The sequence below is a fragment of the Filicampus tigris genome, chromosome 9, assembly GCF_054856515.1.
Source record: "Filicampus tigris isolate MCC_2025a chromosome 9, RoL_Ftig_1.0, whole genome shotgun sequence".
NCBI classification, from domain to species: domain Eukaryota; kingdom Metazoa; phylum Chordata; class Actinopteri; order Syngnathiformes; family Syngnathidae; genus Filicampus; species Filicampus tigris.
Window position 1 is genome coordinate 17,697,395 of NC_141225.1, and position 19,031 is coordinate 17,716,425.

The 19,031-nt window shown below is 43.1% G+C and overlaps 1 protein-coding gene across 4 annotated transcripts in view; it reads right to left on the minus strand.

Annotated features, from left to right (window-relative positions):
* Positions 1-19,031, minus strand: part of kif21b (kinesin family member 21B) — a 63,208-nt gene that overhangs the window by 24,294 nt on the left and 19,883 nt on the right. For 3 of the 4 annotated variants that reach the window (XM_086040784.1, XM_086040785.1, XM_086040781.1), the window contains exons 2-24: positions 16,825-17,047; positions 15,767-15,949; positions 14,362-14,511; positions 12,575-12,712; positions 11,929-12,111; positions 11,641-11,756; positions 11,226-11,421; positions 8,010-8,199; positions 7,720-7,783; positions 7,081-7,311; positions 5,722-5,845; positions 5,504-5,642; positions 4,760-4,948; positions 4,482-4,681; positions 4,292-4,399; positions 3,729-4,045; positions 3,468-3,642; positions 3,171-3,374; positions 2,953-3,054; positions 2,045-2,210; positions 1,683-1,743; positions 1,536-1,584; positions 808-1,058 (exon numbers count right to left, since the gene is read on the minus strand). In XM_086040784.1, coding sequence (XP_085896910.1) covers positions 808-1,058; positions 1,536-1,584; positions 1,683-1,743; positions 2,045-2,210; positions 2,953-3,054; positions 3,171-3,374; positions 3,468-3,642; positions 3,729-4,045; positions 4,292-4,399; positions 4,482-4,681; positions 4,760-4,948; positions 5,504-5,642; positions 5,722-5,845; positions 7,081-7,311; positions 7,720-7,783; positions 8,010-8,199; positions 11,226-11,421; positions 11,641-11,756; positions 11,929-12,111; positions 12,575-12,712; positions 14,362-14,511; positions 15,767-15,949; positions 16,825-17,047 — 3,759 coding nt within the window. The remainder of the gene's footprint in view (positions 1-807; positions 1,059-1,535; positions 1,585-1,682; positions 1,744-2,044; positions 2,211-2,952; positions 3,055-3,170; positions 3,375-3,467; positions 3,643-3,728; positions 4,046-4,291; positions 4,400-4,481; positions 4,682-4,759; positions 4,949-5,503; positions 5,643-5,721; positions 5,846-7,080; positions 7,312-7,719; positions 7,784-8,009; positions 8,200-11,225; positions 11,422-11,640; positions 11,757-11,928; positions 12,112-12,574; positions 12,713-14,361; positions 14,512-15,766; positions 15,950-16,824; positions 17,048-19,031) is intronic. The other variant, XM_086040782.1, reaches the window with a different exon arrangement.

The following is a 19,031-nucleotide window of genomic DNA, read 5'->3' on the forward strand; positions in this document are numbered from 1 at the left end:
AACGACACAAGACATTTGGACATTTGGAATCTTTTGAGGGGATCAGTTGCATTCAGATCTGGGCTATGGCTTTTTTTTTTTTTTTTCAGATGATGTCATTCCATTGTTGCTTGGCCTCTCTGTCATGCTGGAAGGTGGAATTCCGGTTTCTGTAACACCCTAACATGCCACAAGATTGTGTCAATGCCCTAGCTAATAGAAAACTAGTCATTTGTATCAAGGATGCATTGATGAGAAACTTCTGTGTGTTGGAGAGGAGCTAAGTTTAGCCTGGGTTGTTATGGAAAGCCTATTGTGCATATGCATGGACAGGCGCATTTCAGGTGCATTTTTTCTGAATCAAATCATCTTAAAGACATTTATTTTTAGATTTATGTAAGGTCAATTGTTGGCAATGATAATAATGTTTCTTGAGTTGAAATGATATATATACAGTTTAAACTATTACTACACAATTATAAATATTTTGGGTGGGGCATCATTTACTTTTTATATTATTTGTTGTCATCCATCGCAAAAAGAGGAGGATTACTAATTTGTGACTGTAGTTAGTAATGGTGTAGAACAGCATTGCAACAATATTGCTAAAACAAGGGTAATGTTATATTTGTCAATTTGATGCAACTTTTGTATTGATCTCATTCAATTATATCTCACGTAATGTTGTAGCTGGTGATTAACTAACTCACAAAACTAATTTTCACAATTGTTACCTCTCTACATGCAAATACAAGAAACACGTACACAGGATACACTTTTTTTGTTACTTGCCAAATTTTGGTTGTACTCTGTATGTTTTCAACTCACAAGGTGTGTCCTCTGATAGGCAAGCTGATGGTGCGTGATGCTCGTTCTTTGTGGTAGGGGTCACGCAGAGAGATGCTGAGACCAAGGCCCAGGCTGGCCTTGACCGTGCTCAGACCGTCCTCCTGGATGTCGGTGAGCGAGGCCAACGACTTGGTGATTTGCTGCTGCTTGCAGCCTGACGAATGCTCCGGGGCGGGACCCAGATACTCGGCCGAAACCGCTTTCATCTGAGCTGACAGACGTGGCTCCACCTGCGTGGGAAGTGTGAGCCGGGAGAAGACACCGAGAAGGCAATCAGGGCCAAGTAAAATCAACATAAAAACTGAATCAAACAGAACTACAAAATGCAATTAAACCGAAGCCTAGCGGCAAGGAGATGGGCAGGGACGTAATACAGCAATAACTTTGCGGCCAAACAACACTGAGAAAAAAAACAAAACAATAAAGGATGGAGGAGACTGTACTACCAGGAGAGTAAATCAGAACTGTGTCAAATGATAAATTATTTCACACCAAACATCAAAGAAGCAAGTCAACTTGTAATTGTTTGCTTATACTGCCACCTTGTGGTTCATAAAAGGTACGCTAACAAAAATGAAACCTGGTCCAAACATGGCTGGAAAGGATGATCACTACATATTCAGATTTAATCTAGTGATTAATCTGTTAACAATTAATTCTGGACATGGGTCAAAACTGATTTACGCAGAATGCAACAGATGCTTTACCTTTGTTTTGAAGTCATCTTGGCTGTTGGATTCTTTCATTAGAGAGACACTGGAGGAAGGAAAGGGGAGCGCAGGTAAATAGAGTTGGACAAGTCAATTCTCAAAAATAGCAAAGATGAGAAGGAGGGGGGCAGACTGCGGCTTCACCTGTTGTCTGACGCTTGACTGAACTCAGAAGGCTCCTCATCTGTGCTGGCGTAGCCGTTCTCTGAAAGCGTTGGGGGGAAAGTCACAACAGCGCATCTGCACATATCTGTGTTTGAATTATGTCTATGCATGTTTGACGCACAGATTTGTGATTCAGCAATATGTTCCTACTTGAGTTTGTGCGAACAATTTAGAACCTCATCAGAACATGCACACGCACAAATAATAAAGGATTCGCTTTAAAAAATAAAAAAAAAGGTTCAATTTACAACATAATGAGACTAATGTAATTCGTAAAATCATAAAGACACAATCAGTTCATCTCTTCAGTTGTGCTTTTATAAGAACAGTGTGTCTCTCACCCTGCTGTACGTTGTGGAGCAGGGCCTGCAGTTCAGGGATGCATTCGGCCTTTTCCCGCAGAGCATCGAGGATCATGTGATTTTGGGATGAACCAATCACATCGGTCTGTCTCAGCTGACCCTCCAGTAGTCTGATCTGAGCCTCCTTCTGTGCCACCTGTAAGCTCTACACGCACACAAACACACACGTGTGTTGATGAGTGTCTTTACGTATGCAGAAAGGACTGAAAACTCACAATGACATCATCGGCATAAAATGTTATTGTGAAAAATACAAATGCGTTCAATTAATCGGTTTTGTTGAATAAAAAAGAATATTGCATTCATCTATGCATAACCTGGTGTACGTATTGCACATAGCATTTGTATTTTCAGTCCAGAGTTACAATGGTGAAAACTAAACTTTTTTTTTTTGTCCAAGCAAACTTGGTCAAAGCATCGGGGACAAGCTGTTCCACATACAGGTGCTTGGGGGAACGGAAGCAGTTTGAGGATCAGATTTTTACTGCAAGTTGCAGGTTCATTTAAAGTTGGGGAAAAAAGTGAATACAACTTCACCCAAATAAGACATCCTCCTTTCTTGTTTTTTTAAAAGATATGTAGATTTTAATCTGAATTTCAGACTGAAATTTAATTGAATATGAGCAAACATACGTGAAATACATCATGACTGTTTTTTAAAAATAAAAAATAAAAATCCATCCATCCATCCATTTTCCAAACAGGAATATCAAAGACCAAGCTGGACCAGAATGCACGTTTTTTCAAAGTTCAAGAAAATGTATATTTCTGATTAATAAACAAAAGAAAACACAACCACCGACACCCTAGTGTTTTTGCTAAAGCTATTTCAATTATTTCTATCAATTCTCAACTGATTTATTGGTTCTAGTTTAAAGTTGACAGACCTTGTCAATGGAGGCCTTGAGAAAATGATCCAGCAGGTGGCGTGCTTCAGCCAGAGAACATGAGCTGATTACCACTGAGGTATCCACCGAGTCCAACTCATCCTGGAACACAATTGGGATTCGGTGGAGTGCTTAAGTTTTATTTTTATTCTTAAGCGTGTGTGTGTGTGTGTGTGTGTGTGTGTGTGTTTATTTCTTGTGTCTACTTGTGCACATACCTTTGTCTCCTCTATTTGCACAATTGTGGCCTGGCAGTCGGACAGACTGTCATTTATGTAATCGATGTTAGCGTTCAGAACCTCGATATCCTCACTAATCTCCAAAAGTAGTCTGTCCTCCGCTTCAGGCCCCTCCCCTTCTGCCATTAGTACGGCTCTCTTGTGTGAGAGCGCCTCCTGCTGGGCCGTCAGCTCCTCTCGTTTCTGACTCGTGGAAAAAAAAAAAAAATGGAAAAGAAGAGTTGATATCTGAAATCATAAAATTGATATATACGGTAGTTCAATGCCCCCCCAAACCTTGATGAGCCGATCCATGTCAGCTTCAACATTGGCAATGGTCATTCTCTGCATGACGATGTCCATAATACGACGCTCCAGAGTTTGCCACTTCTGCCGGGCCGACTTGGAAAAGGTTACGGCTGCTACGGTGGTGCCGACGCCCGCCGGCTTACGCTGTAGCTTCTTCCGGCTGCTGTGGGAGGTAAGACGGGTGGAGGAAGGATTAATAAGACACCGGGTCCACAGTGCATGTCAAGCACATAATTGAAGCCGTCTTACCCAACGAGCCGCGTTCCATCCATGCTCCCCTCACTTTCGCCCAGGTATCCATACCCATTGTTTTTGTTGTTCCACTGTCGCACCAATCCACTCACAGTCTTCCCGCTCTCTGGTTCGGAGCTGCTTGCCGTTGTGCTGGCGGACAACTCTGCTCCAGAGTCCGTAACCGAGGTGGTCTGGTTCCAGCGGGCCACGCGTCCGGCTACGCGGTCTGACATGGGCTTGGCCAGCCTGCGTAGGGCCGTCACCTCCTGCGTTTTCCTGCGCAGGACCAGCTCCTGTTGTCGCTTCTGGGACTCCAACGCCCGGATTTGAAACTGATGAGAAGGAAAAGGGAGGAAGATCTTGAGTTTAAAGTTACAATATGACACCTACGTTGATTTACATTTGGATAAAATTGGATGATGAATGACTAAAAATGACCCCGCTCTTGGAATAGCACCCCAACCTTATTCCATGACGTATACAATTTGGTTCAGTTTGGTGCAAGGAGCAATTTTTTGTGTTGAATATCAAACGAATATCTCGTCAACTGTACGATGACTCAATAATCGTCGTCCGACCTCTTGTCTTCGCTGCTCCTTCTTGAGCTGGGCAATCTCGCGGTTCCTCTTGGCCTCCACCAGCCTCCTCCTCTGCTGCTCCTCCTTCATCTGCTTCATCACCGCCACCTCGAGCAAGACCGACAAGTGAGGCGGGTGAGACGGCGCCCGGCTTCGTCTCTCCAATCTGCGGTCCCGCTTGTTCTCTCACCTTTGCTTTCTTCATCTCATTGACCTCCGCTTGGAGTTTCTTCAGCTCCCGTTCGTACCGGCCCTGGTTTTTCAGGAGACGCGCGTGTTCCTTCTGTGCAGCTTGGAGCTTCAAAAGGTCCCGGTTCATCTCCTTCAGACGTTTCTCGTACTCCTGCTTTATGCGGTTAGCCTTCTCCTCCGTGTAGTTCTCCATGGACACTGTGGAGCCATGTGCTAATGTTAATGACCTTACGTGACGTCACCTCTTTAAGGGTGAGGGAAACAAAAGGGTCTCACTGAGGTTCTGAAGCACGCGGTCCCTCTCCAGCTGGGTGTCTCGGATCTTGTTCTGCAGCAGAATCAGCTTCTCCTCATACTGGAGCTTGAGCATCAGCAACCTCCGCTGGCTGTTCTCCAGCTCGTCTATCAGCTTCTGCTTGATCTCGATCTCACAGGTCAGGTCAGCAAGGTCGGCCTGGAAGTTGGCTGACAGTTGGAGGCCAAATTTCAGAGGGCAAAGTGGACAGAGAATGACAATTATAAGCATACCTTGGAAAATGTTCCGATTCCTGCATGTGTGTGATTTGGTTCTGTGTGTTGGTGTGCGACACAAATTAAACAACAGAGTGTACGTTGCATATCTCCTTGAGGTGCTACAATCAGAGTGATAAATTAGATGAACTAAATTGAAAATGAAATCAAGTAATGGATGTTTGATCGCAAACCCAAGCCCACAGTTTGGCTATATAATGCTATTTTTCCCCTCAGCTCGTTTTTGTTCTTCCAATACTGTGTGACGAAAGCTGATTGAGGTAAAATAGTTTGATTACCTCAATTATTTACATGATACTTGAACCAAAACAACAACAAAAAATACTGATCAAAAAAGGACATAACTTAGGACAGCACTGTTGAGACATACAATGGAAAACTGTGAATTATATGATCAAAATACACACTGTAGACACACATCGTTTTACATATTACATATTATTATATTTCAAATTACATATTATATTACTGTAAGTCAAAGAAGCACACCTTTCTCATCGGAATCTGAGTCCGAGTCCACCAAGCTCTCGTCGCTGTCAAACTCGTCATCTTCCTCCCGTCCTTCCTCCTCATCCTCCTCCTCCTCTTCATCGCAACCACTTTCTTCCTGCAACGTAGACATGACGTCCTGCCCACAAAGATCAAAACATAAGGCATTCTTCTTTTCCATCCCAGTTATGAATCAACAGTTCACAATTTGAAGTTACCTCGGCGTGATTGTCATCCGAATCAATCTCTCCATTCAGTCCGTTTTGTCCGTTTTGCCCATTGTCGTCAATCTCGTGGTTGTGTAACTTAACACGTTTTTTCAAACCTTTCTCCAACTCTGGACTGAAGGAGGGTAGAAAAGTCAGTCAGGCCGAGTTATACAAAAGTGTCAGCAAATTATCTATTCCTCTCGCGCTGGATGAGCCCATCCCAGCTAACTTTGTGCCAGAGGGATCCAAAAGTCAATATGCAGGACAATCACTCTCATAATTACATCTATGGACAAATTAAGAGTCGTTGGTTAACCTAACATGCATGTTTTTGGAATATGAAATTGTGGGAATATGGAATGAAGCCGGAGTTCCCGGAAAAATATCAGGCAAACATGGGAACGTGCAAATTCCACACTGGAAGGTCGGAGGGCCGTAGGGTTCGTTGTTACAAAGGAATGGTTGTTGGGAAAAAAAGAAGAAAAAAAAAAAATAATCAAGAAATCTAGCTGTAAGAAAAGACACACTTTGTATTTTCTACCGTTAAAATTAATAAAGTATTAATAAAGGGTTTTCTTTGAGTATTCGGTTTCCTCACACATTTCAAGAACATGCTTGTGACTGTGAATGGCTATTTGTCTGTAATATAGACAATTACATAGATTCTATATGGTTGCGACTGGCTGGCAACCAGTTCAGGGTGTACCCCGCCTACTGCCCGAAGACGGCTGGGATGCGACCCTCGGGAGGATAAGCAGCTCGGACAATGGAATGAATGGATTAGTTGATCTTCCATTTTCTGATTAAAATGTATGCAGTAGTCAAATGCTGAAAGAGGCAAACAGTGCGATAGAAAATAGTATTGATCAATTTTGAGCGCAATGGAACGCTCTCCGTCAGTGCTTTGAAAAAGTGCCTAAGTGATGTGCTCGACATAAAAAACAGGCTCATTAGCAGCCTCTTTTTTTTACTTCCATCACTTTTGCTTTTAGCTGTGTAGATTTTAGAACCATTTGCACCCTCCCCTTAGCTCTGAGATTTACAAGCATGCATTTTATCAAACGCCCCGTCTTAAAATTCCCATCTACTTCCATCTATATCCCATTAAATCCCAATTAGCCTTTTGGACTGTGCACTCTACTTCTCTCACGACCCAGTGGCCGGCTGAATTTTGAAATTTTGAAAGACCATTCTGAGCCAAAGCCAGTTTTACTCCTGGCCGCATCCCAATTCCATTCAGGGACTGACTGCCTAAATGACCTATAAGGCACCTCTTAAGCTCAAGCAGATAAGCAAGCGGGAAGGGCAGAGTTTCGCGCGAGTTATGTCAAAAGGGATGAATATGAAGCGATTATCTCCTCTCCTCACCTCATCCTCCTCTGCCTTCTCTCCTTCTTCTTCAGCCGCTCGATGTCCAGCTTGGCTCTGCGCAACACGTCGGTCATTTCGGCCTCCATGGACATGGCCACTGGGGAGGAGCCAGGGGGGTGTCCAGGGGCGGGGCTCAGACAGGAAGAAGTGAAGGCTGCGCGAGAGGGGAGCCGAGCAGCTTGACGTCGCAATGATTCATTCATGGCCTCACTCTCCAGCAGCTTGGATCTAAGTAAGAAAGACAGTTGATGCTGTGTCATGTTTGGTTTCGAGAAACTAAGGGCCAATTGCATACATTTGCCCAAAGTTTTACTATATGAGATGCTGGCCACACAATTGTTATGTCAAAAGGTCTGCCTGAACAAGTGCTTAGTTTTGACAGACAATGTAAGGGAGGTATGTATGTTTATTAATAATGTTTTTTGTTTTGTTTTTTATTGCATTTTCATTTTGCAGTGGTATGCAACTTCTCGGTGGCATATAAACATTTTGGCTACCTTGTTAAACAATTTATAGCTCTATAGTAAGCAGTAGGATCAAATTCACTGGCAACTCTCAGCAAGTGCTTGATATTGTGGTGAACTGAGCAGTGACAACTGAGCTTTAAAGCAGCACTTGGGCATGGAAAGCTCTTACCTGAGTTCTTCAACTTCCCTGATGTAGTTCTGAATTAGAGCCCCAATCTCCTGGTTGCCCTCACCTAGAGGTCGAGTAAGAGATTTGAGTCACATGGAATGAAATACGAAAAAATGTTTGCGATTTACTACATTAAAACAGCTACTTTTCATGACGGGATAGAAGGAGTCAGAAAATACACATCTCTGTCTGATCCCTAGCTGGTCACTTCAAAGTTAGCTTTAACGTCATCTACCCACATGAACAACAAACAAAACAAGGCATGAGAAATGCAAGAGGAGCGCACGTACTTGACTTGGAGAGCAGCACGCTGACCTCATTGGCCAGCAGATGTGTGACTCGGGTGTTCAGGTGGTCGATGGTCTCCTGCATGGCTTTCACCCTGAGGCGCAGTGTGTCATTCTCTCGTTGGAGCATGGCGTTCTCCTGGTACATGTCGCTGTAACCCTCTGAGCCGTCCTCACATGCCACGCGCTTCCCCTGCATGCCAAGAGTGTCCACATGAGTGACGGGAGACACCGAGTATTTCAGGGCAGTTTTAATTTCTTTCTCTGATTACAATCGGGAGACGGGCTTGTAAAATTGGTTTGTTTAGCCCTGGTCTCAGTTTGTTTCGCGCTATATAAATTAAGAGGGAACCAAACCGAGCCATAATAAATCATGTGACAATATTGGTGGTGAGATTCTAAACTGGAAGAATCTTTTAAGTGTGGGAACAGTGCTAATGAACACAAAAAGTGGAACGAGCAGCCTTGGACCACAACCAGTCAAAATCGGACTTTTGAAAATACAAATGAGTGCAGTGTTGCCCCATGAATACAGACCTAGCACTGCTGCAAATAGAGAAACATCCATGAGTAATTGATGCCCCCTCAAAAGGGTTAGAATTGCCTATACAAGTCACAAGATGGCACCCCCCCAAAAAAACAATACAAACATAGGTGAGTTTTAAGCGAATATCAAGGAGGATAGGTTATAGGTAAAAAAAAATCCACTAACAGTTGAAGATGCAAATCGTGAGTATGCGGGGGAATAGTATGCTTGCACATAGTTGACAACCTCAGCCATCAAATTTGTTTTCATTCAGGGGCGGAGCCATGGGTGGGCCTGGGTGCGCACAGGCCCACCCAGATTGACAGACTGCCCACCCAGTGAGATTCATGAAAAAAATATCTACTTTAAAATGTGTATTTCCTAATAATGTTATTATTATTACATTTTTATTATTTATTATTATTCAATTCTGTTTGAATTTATGTTTCATTGTGTTTTTAATTTTATCGAATTCAATTTTATTGAATATTAAGAATGGCATAATTGTGGTTGTCTAAGGAAGATCTGAACTTCATAATTATTCATTTTGTCATTTTTATTTGAATATACGATGCGCCGGAACAGTATGATTGTGCTGAGTGAGAGAAATATTCAAGCCCACCCTGATTTTTCCAGGCCCAGCCATTAGCCACGTTCTGGCTCCGCCCATGATTCCACTACACATTAGTGAAGGCAAGGAGGACACATTGAAATTTGGTTCTTATAGTTCTAATTTGATTCTTCTCGGTGGCGTGCATTCAGAAGTTCCCTATTTTTCTCAACTGCTGAATGGTGCATGGCTATTAATGATTCTAAATCATGCTTACGCATTCACATCATTTGTTGTTGATCCAAATCAGGACTGTCCGGTCCTGTCGGAGGTCAGTCAGCGCTCTAATGAGTGCCATTCTAGGCTTAAACATGTTACCGAAACAATGCGATAGTGTGAGGCATATTTAAGCTGGACAAGGCCGGTTGGTCTGCGTTTGGGCTCTTCAAGTTGTCATTGTGAGACCCTGAATGATAAACACTAGAAAATCCATTGCATAATCTATGAACAGAGAGTCCCTGTCTAATCCGGTCACAGCACGCAAACATCATTACGTCCGGTGGCAGAGGCCTGTGTTACTTGCAGTCACATCGCATCCCTTCTAACCACATCCAGGCCAAGTTGCCAAGTCACTTAGCCTCGAGTCACCGCGACAGCCCACTTAATCACAGAGGTCAAAAAGTGGAGGCTACTTCATGCCATGAATGCTTCCGCTACAGAGGTTAAGATTTCACTATTATGGGTTTATTTTTAATTGGTTTGTCTAATATACAGTAGCAGTCATGGTTTTTTTTTTTTGGGGGGGGGGGGGGGGGGTTAAAAATAGGATGTTCAAAATGTGTGTGAATTCTCATAGATGCATCCATCTCCATTTACTATGGTGGAAACTTTGTTTTGAATGACGTTTTGTCAGGCAGGGTCAAAAGTAGGAAAGGTAGTTTCTGCATTTGCAATTAATGCCATATTGAAAATCCACTTTAAAGGGGAAATCAACCCAAACACATTTTTTCAAAAATATGTTCCCAGTAGACCCACTAGTGGAAACAAAGTATTCTGATAAATATTGCGTTTGTGGAATATGAGTTAATCCATTAGTTTTTAGCCATCTCTTTGGGGCGGCCATTTTGTCACATCTGTCGACTGAAAATGACATCTCAACTGCTCAGGGCTCAGGTAACGACCAATTCATTAAATGGGTCAGCCGTGATTGGTCATTACCTGCGCCCTGAGCAGTTGTGATGTCGTTTTCAGTCGACAGAAGTGACAAAATGGCCGCCCCCGGAGATTGCTAAAACTGATGGATTCACTCATATTCCACAAACGCAATATTTATCAGAATGCCGTGTTTCAACTAGTGGGCTTGGATAGAACATCCATCCATCCATTATCTGTACCGCTTCTCCTCACAAGGGTCGCGGGGCGTGCTGGAGCCTATCCCAGCTGTCTTTGGGCAGTAGGCGGGGGACACCCTGAACTGGTTGCCAGCCAATCGCAGGGCACACAGAGACAAACATCCGCACTCACAATCACACCTAGGGGCAATTTAGAGTATCCAATCAACTTACCATGCATGTTTTTGGAATGTGGGAGGAAACCGGAGTGCCCGGAGAAAACCCACGCAGGCACGGGGAGAACATGCAAACTCCACACAGGGAGGCCGGAGCCGGGATCGAACCCACGACCTCTGAACTGTGAGGCGGACGTGCTAACCAGTCGACCACCGTGCCGCCTGGATAGAACATATTCTTGGAAAAAATATGTTTGGGTTTTGTTCCATTTACACTTTAAATAATTATTTTATCATCTTCACCTATACACTGCACTGCACTACATTGCATTCTAACATATTATATTACACAGTACACAATATATTATATTATAGCTCCTTTTAGCTATTACGATGCTAGGTAGTGGTTGTTCACTGTTGTACTAACTTGTCGAAATTGTATCCACTTCTGATGGATTGTATCCAGCCTGCCTGCTCTTACCACACAATTGCATCAGTTAAATGGAGAACTATGTGCAATAATTCCCTTTTTATATGGAACAATTTCCTCATCTCAGCCCCATCTATCGTCAAAAATGTGTATGATGTGCCACCGTTTCCGGTTGTACCCCCACTATTAGTCCCGCCGCCACGCACCGCCTTGTACTCCATCAGCTCCATCTGCAGGCGGGCTATCTCGGCACGCAGGGCGCTGATCTGCTGGCTGGTCTTGTCTTGGTTCACCACCACCTTGTTCTTGATGTTGCGGGCTCGGTTGGCATACTTGAGGGTGTTCAGCGTCTCCATGAAGTCACGGTCGGAGGGACTGACACAGGCGATCATCACGGTGCGACTGGAGAGAATCATTCCACATTTTGATATCACGGGGATGCTTTTAAATGCAAGGCTGCGATACATATCGGAGTACAATACATTTTTTGTTCATTGTCAAGTACGAGGGTTTAAAATGACTCTCAACTAGTTTGCGGTCCACTGCATGTTTACTCTTGACTTTTGAGTGAAGTCTTAGCTTCGGCCTAAAAATAACAACATTGCGGTGAATGTCATGTACCTGTTGCCTCCTAGTGAGTCCTGAAGCAAGCGAGTGAGTTTGGAGTCTCTGTAAGGGACGTGTCCCCCTTTCTTGGTCTGGTCTCCTAAAGCACTAATGACATTTCCCAGGGCCAACTACAACACACACACATACACACAATAAACACACGCTATAACAAGCCAACATCAAAAGAACAAAACAATGTTTAGAGTCAGTGAAAGCGGACGGACACACACACACACACACACACACACACACACACACGCACACACGCAAACGCACACTCAGAGTGTGTTTCTGCCTCACCAGTCCACAGTTAATGGAGATTCCCTCACGGGCTCGCTCTCCAGTGGCTCCAGTTCGTTTGAGCCTCTCAGAACCGGCCAGGTCCACAAAGTGGAACTTGGCCATCAGCGCTTCATATTCGGGCTGCTCGATGGCAGCGGAGTCCACACCGTTTAATTCCTCAGTCTCCCCGTCTCCATTTGGCTAGCAAGGCGGTTGGACAAGAAAACAAATAAAGCAGACTGTGTTCCAAAGTAGCAAAACGGTTCATGGGAATAAGATATGATGGCACAAACGCCTTTGTCATCGGTGGGATTATGCTATAAACAAACGGGTGGGTTTTGTAATATCATAGAGACGGGCAACATTTGATAAACACTGTGCAAAGTTTTTAAGTGCAGTGCTATGGAAGTGCATTGAATTTCATTTTAAAGTCACAAAATAGAGGAACCCGATTTTAACCATATTTCTACTTTTCTACCCTTACCTGCCTTTTCTATCCTCTCATTAATCCTAATCCTCCTTCCCGTGCCCACCGAGAGATTTGTGCGTAAAAGCAGATTATGATGAAATTCTGATAAGACTCCCGATGACTCTCCCTCGCACGCTGTGTCTTTTGTCTCTATTCATTTTCCCCCCGATCCCGTCGTCCCGCCGCGGGGCTCACCAATTGTAACGGTTGTTGGCAGACTCTCATCTGACAGAGGTGGATGGTGAAGATGGCGTGCGAGCGTGAGCTTTGAGCGTTCATCTGCGTGCTGGCAGTGGTGCGGGACAGCGCGCCCAGTTTCAGACACTGCAGCAGCTGCGCGCACGCACACACACACACACACACACAGAAAATATGACACAGCTCCTACTTTTAATTTGAAATGAAGACAAGACAACCTAGTGCAATTTGTCCTCACTACAAACCGTTGCCTCCACACAAGAACAATTCCCGTGCACATGCGGGGAAATTTCAGCTGTTTCGAATTTGACATGCAGAACACAATACACACAAATGCGCAGTTCTTGACATGTTCTCTCCCATAGGAGCATCCATCTGCCTCACTTGTCTCACAAGTGTCTCCCGCGGTTGGGAATACAATGCGCAAGGCTGTACCAAGTCATCGGCGGTTCAAGATTGTTTCATTGTCTGCTTCCATCAAACAGCGCGTGCGCTTACAAACCATCACAAAAAGCAGCCTTATCTAATCTTCTATAATCAAACTCTACCCACTTCATTTTGTCCGTTTACAGCATTGGCAGATCAACCCTTTCATGCAAAGTGGTCACTAGAGTGGACAGCTATTTAAAAGTTGCTTTGGCCTATATTAATTAATCAAAAAAAAACACTTATATTTTAAATAACATTAAATCATAATTAATGCATGTAAGGGGTAAAAATATTTTTAAAAATTTTGATTACTTAATATAGGCGCAAGCAACTTTCAAATAGCTGTCCGTCTCACATTAACATTGTTAATAATATCAGTAGCTTTTGGAATAAGTGTCACGAAAGTGGTCACATAATATGCCAAACAAAAAGCTAAACAATCTTTTGATGTTCGCTGAACTGATGTCTGATGAGAATTTCGGCAAATTCTCAATGACATCGTCTATAACAGCATTTTGAACTCCAAAATGTCAAGGATTCGGGGATGTTTGACTTCATAGCTTCCTCTGCACAGCACGCGTAAAGATTTTGCTGCTGATCCAAATGACGATCATTCACTTTGTCACGTGACTTTCGAGTTTGATAATTAACCTTAATTCATCTCCCATTCTTCGCTATTGATAAAACGTCCCCTCACTGCTTCTTTTTTGCAAATGCATTCATGCTAGAAACCTGTCAATGGAAAAAAAAACAGCTGCTAAAGGCAAAAAAAAAAAAAAAAATCATTCACCACCAAATCAATCAAAATCAGTGAAGCTGAAAGGCAGCGTGCAGGGGCAGAGTCTCCTTTGTTAAGCCCGACCTCATTGTCGTTTTTGACAGCAGACCAGCAGACAGTTGTTGACTTTTGCGGGCTTTTGGGGATCTCTGACCGTCCCCTGCAATAGGAGCTCACTACATGCTAAAAACTAACCGCAACCTCAGAACGTTTAGAACTTGTGCCAATCGAACAACATCCAAAACAAGAGCCGACAAAACTTCTACCTTTGCAAAATACTGTTTTGATTGACACTGTGAGAGATATTCATTTACCTGCATGCATAATAATGTGCTGATTTGAATATGTTTCTCCTCTCGCACAGCTAATCCAGCTAACAGGAATTTGAGCAACACAACTGTCAGTATGATGGAATGTACACTCTACACTGCAAACTGCAACAATAATAATTTATTCAAATGAATGACTCTCTGACAGCATCAATAAAAAAAATAATTTCATTCCAAAGGCAGAATTATTTGACACAGTTCTTGCAGGTGCACATAGGTGAAAATGTAGTCAAAAGACATGCACTGACCTCCTCCTCTGACTGAACAAGTCTGGAAGTGACCCCGGTAGTGTAGATGCTTCCACTAGCATCCTCGTGGATTTTTATGTTGGACTTCCGGCTGCGACTCTCTGGATCCCTCGCACCGTCGAACAAGTCCAGGATCTCTTCATTGTAAAGCTAAAACGAAGAGAGAGAAAGAGAAAAAGAGAGAAAAAGTGACATTGCATTCTATTTTCACAAACACACCCAAAAACACAGTACAAAGTAAACACCCGAGAAGAGGTGCTATCCATGTTCCAACTGTTTAGAAAAACAATCATTAAAAAATAAATACGTTTAGATATGCCAGTATTTACTGTATAAAGTTTGAGGATTCCTAAGCTAGTGAATTTAGTACATCAATAACACCGTTTTCATGTACTGACTGCTTTGACATTTTTCTCACCAAGAATTATCAATTTATTTACTTACAGTGGACTCGTATATGTGAATGTGAAGACTTTGAGCGTGAGATTTAATTGAGAAGCATTTCAAATGATGACGCCCATATTTCTCGACAGGAATTATTTACCATAAGGTCCCATATTTTTCTATACGTATTTAAAGAAAGCTATCTCCCTGGAGTAGAAAAAACATGCTACCGGTATATTCACTGTATTTGGTGATATAGAAATTATGTTGTTTCTTTGGTTGTTTTTTTTTTTTAAGTTGACTAATATCTCATTAGGTTTGCTGATTCTTTAACAAAATAAACGGAAACACATTTAAACAGCCCATTTGCCTAATGGATCATATGAGTGATGACTGAGGCCAATGAGGCCAAGGGTCACAGAAGTAAGCTCAAAGTTCAGCTTTTCCCACCTACTACCAAACGCACACACACACACACACACACACACACAGACACACACACGTGTTTTACATCTACAGTGATAACCTTTTGACCCCACCAGACACCAACAACGGAGAGCAACAGCAAAAACAGACATTATCAACAACCAACCCATATTATTGAGTAGAGTAATACCATTATTTTTAAGCATAATCAAATCATCCACCCGCACTTCCAATGACATTCAGAGGAAGCAAAAACATCCAGCAGAAACCTTAGCTGGCTTTTTATCTCATTGCTTGCAGACATGCTTGCCTCTTTCCCCACTCATCCCTTGCTCTTATCCATTTTGCAGCCCACAGTGATGAAGACTAATGTCAGTCGTAATGGCCAACATTCATTGGGACAAAGCGCAGAAGACACTCCTGCCCATCTGTCATCAGCTTGTCACTTCCTGTTTGTGGAAGGGGGCCTGATTCTCTTGTTTCCCCTTTTTGTCCCATCTGGTTAGAGTTAATAAGGCCAGTAGCCATCCCAGCACACACCCCCGCGCACCCCCACGCACACACAGGCCCATCCAATTCCTCCCGCATCACGTACCTCAAGAAACTGGGCGCTGACTTTAAATTCGGGGGGCTGGATGCCGGCTTCTTTGGCTTGCTCCTTCCTGCTCTGGATCCCTTCAAAGAGCTGGTGAACAGCTCGCGGGATGATGCCCTGCTCCGGTAGGGCCGGACTCACATCGAAACCGGTCCCCATGGTGTAGGTCTTCCCAGAGCCCGTCTGAATGAAACACAGCCAAACTGATATTTAGCGTCCAAATACATTGGAACCTACAGTCTTACATTAGAAAATAGCCAGAATTTTAATATACATAATACATTGACAGGTAATCACTAGGGATGTAACGATTAATCGCAAAACGATTTTAAATTGATTCGCCCCGATTAATCGATTCATCGGTTCAATTGATCGAAAAATCGAGTCGGTAAACTTCTAGAAAATAATGTCTTGAAACGTTTTTTTCAATCCAGATGCATAGCACATTTTGAATGTGTAGATCAAATTATGCTTTTGCGCCAAACATCATTGCGTATTGCATGTGTGGATGGCTGAAAAACCTCACTAGTGCACAGAGACAACAAGCATGCTAGCAATTTTTTTAAAAATCGAATCGAATCGAAAATCGGGAACTGAAAATCGAAAATGGAATCGAATCGGGGCTTGAGTGAATCGTTACATCCATAGTAATCACACTTACTGTGAACTACACTAAATATTGTTTATATGCACTGTCTGTCAATCTGGCTCCGCCCCTGGGCCCTAAATACAGTACAGGACATGCTGAGTATAGTATACACAACGTCCTGCGCAAAGGATGTGAGCCATCAGAAAAAAGACACGAAAAAGTCTATGGAAACGGGTTATCTTTGTCGAATATTCACATTTTTTGATGATATTAAACATTAAAGAGGGGAACTGTTAAAAAAAAAAGATCATTTGACAAGTGTAAATGTTAAAAGCCTGCCACAAAATGTTTTGTTCCTGACTAAAGTGATTGGGGATCACTCAATGACATGCATCAGCAGACAGTTCACACCTTGCACTTGCCACATGATCACATATGATTTTTGTTTTTTGAGCCCTCTGCAACATACCTGGCCATAAGCAAACACGGTGGCGTTATAGCCCTCAAAGCAGCCCTCTATCAGCTTGTGCACACATGCTTGGTAGATGCTCTGCTGCTCTGACTCGATGTCGAAAACAAAGTCGTAGGTGAAGGCCTTGTCTTTCCCCAGGAGGACTTGCGGCTCTCCGGGTGTGACCAAAGTACACACGTGGCAACCTTCAATCTTCTCTTTGGCCATCTGAGGACGTATCCTAAGAGATGACAGACAACGTGCGTTGAGTGACTGAAATGTTGAGATTTGCTTGAAATGGTTGTGATGTAGAAATGCTGGCTGTGCTGTTTCAATGGAGCACGTTCATCAAATATTATTCGTGGACTGGACATGAGCTCTGGCGTGCACAAAAGTAATTCATTTAAACATGATCACAAATAGCTGACATGGCAAGAACGCCTTCGCTGTTTATCGGGGCGATTGAGAAGAAACATTTTTCAAAGCAGGCAGGAATCACAAACATGGGCCAGACAAACTAGTTCTCTAAACACAAGAGTGCATTTGCCTCATTCCTTTTGTTTTTGTTCATCGTCTGCGTTGATTGTTTTGCTATGTTTATATCCACACGTGTTGTTATTCTGCCTTTTACAGAAATACCTTCCAGGTTTCAGGATCGCGTCATAAGGCTCAAGGGGTAAATTCCTGACAGCGTGCGTATGAAGACGTAGACAACACCAGAATCAAAACATGCTAAGTGAAAACGTTCATGTGATTGTCGCAGGGAGAAGAGAGCAACTTCATCATCAGATTGCGCAGAGGTACCTGTTGCAGCTGCCGAGCGTACATGAGAAGGCATAAAAAAAGACTTGGCCAGTCTTTAAGAGAAGATCAGACATTCTCATAAGTTCTTAAGGCACCATCTGTAAATCACAGACTTAAAATTTCCACTTCTGACAGGTAGTTTCGCTGTAATTCATTGCTCTAGTCTGATATCCTAGGTGTGGGATAAACTTTGATTTGATGAGTCTGAAACAGTGCAAACTTGCTGGCAGAACGAGGCCAAATTCACTAAAATGTGGATAACTGGATAATTATGGATATGTTTTTCTTTGCAGGCAGAATGGGCTAGACAGCTGCAATACGGCGATACAGCAGCGTTGCTATTTGCCTAAAAGGGACCACTTGAACTAATTTGTATCGGAATAGAGCAGCGCGAGTTCAATTTATGTGCGCGTATGTTCACTTCCTGCCAAGCAAAACACTCTCAGACATCAACAGTGGACATAAACATAAGATCTGTCGCACAGTCGTGTGGTCATATTGCTCCTTTTATGTGGGGAGGTAATCACTTTAGGATGCAGAGAACATGATGAGCCAACACTATTGGAGCACTGTGTCCACCACTCCGCATGCTAAACCCAGGATCAATCCTGAAGGGATGCAAATTAACTCGCTCTCTGACTGGAACCAAACCGCAGACCCCCCCCCCCCCCCAATGGCATGTTGCAACAAAGACACACACAAACATCAGCGATGACGCTACTAAAGATACGACTGCACCGTCCAATGCCGCGGCGAGAGTTGCCGCATCACACGGACACATGCAGCAACAAATAAAGTGTACCCGGAGAGCATAAAAGCGTGACGCACTAATAGCACATGGCTGTTTCAAATATGAGCCACACCCACTACTAACGGCCCCTCCTCATCTCTCGAATTCTTCAGACGTGACTGAGGGTAACGAATGATCAAATTCCGTATATCGGTAAATACATTACACAGGACCACCTTCAGATAACCTTGACACCAAGGTTAATAGAGCAAATGTCTCCAAATATCCTCTCTTGATAAAGCACAAAATATAAATCATTCTTTCATGAAGGATGACAGAAATCAGAGAATAATTATTGTTGACAGGCTGAAATCAAAAGGAATTGGACAATATTAAGTTAAATCATGCCTCTAAATGATTACTCGTTTATTAAAATTAGTTGTCGATTAATTTGGTAATAGATTAGTTGTCGATTAATCGATTAATTCTGACACCTCTAGTATACAGTATACCCCTCTCCATTGTGGGGTCCGGGTTCGCGGCCTGCAATTACGTGGATTTTTTTTTGGGGGGGGGGGGGGTTTATAACTCAATTTTGTTCTGCTTGCAGTTTATTTTTGATGTAATTCTACTGTCGGCCACTAGATGGCAGCATATTACTGTTTTGCGCTGTGTAAATTCAAAAGGAGAA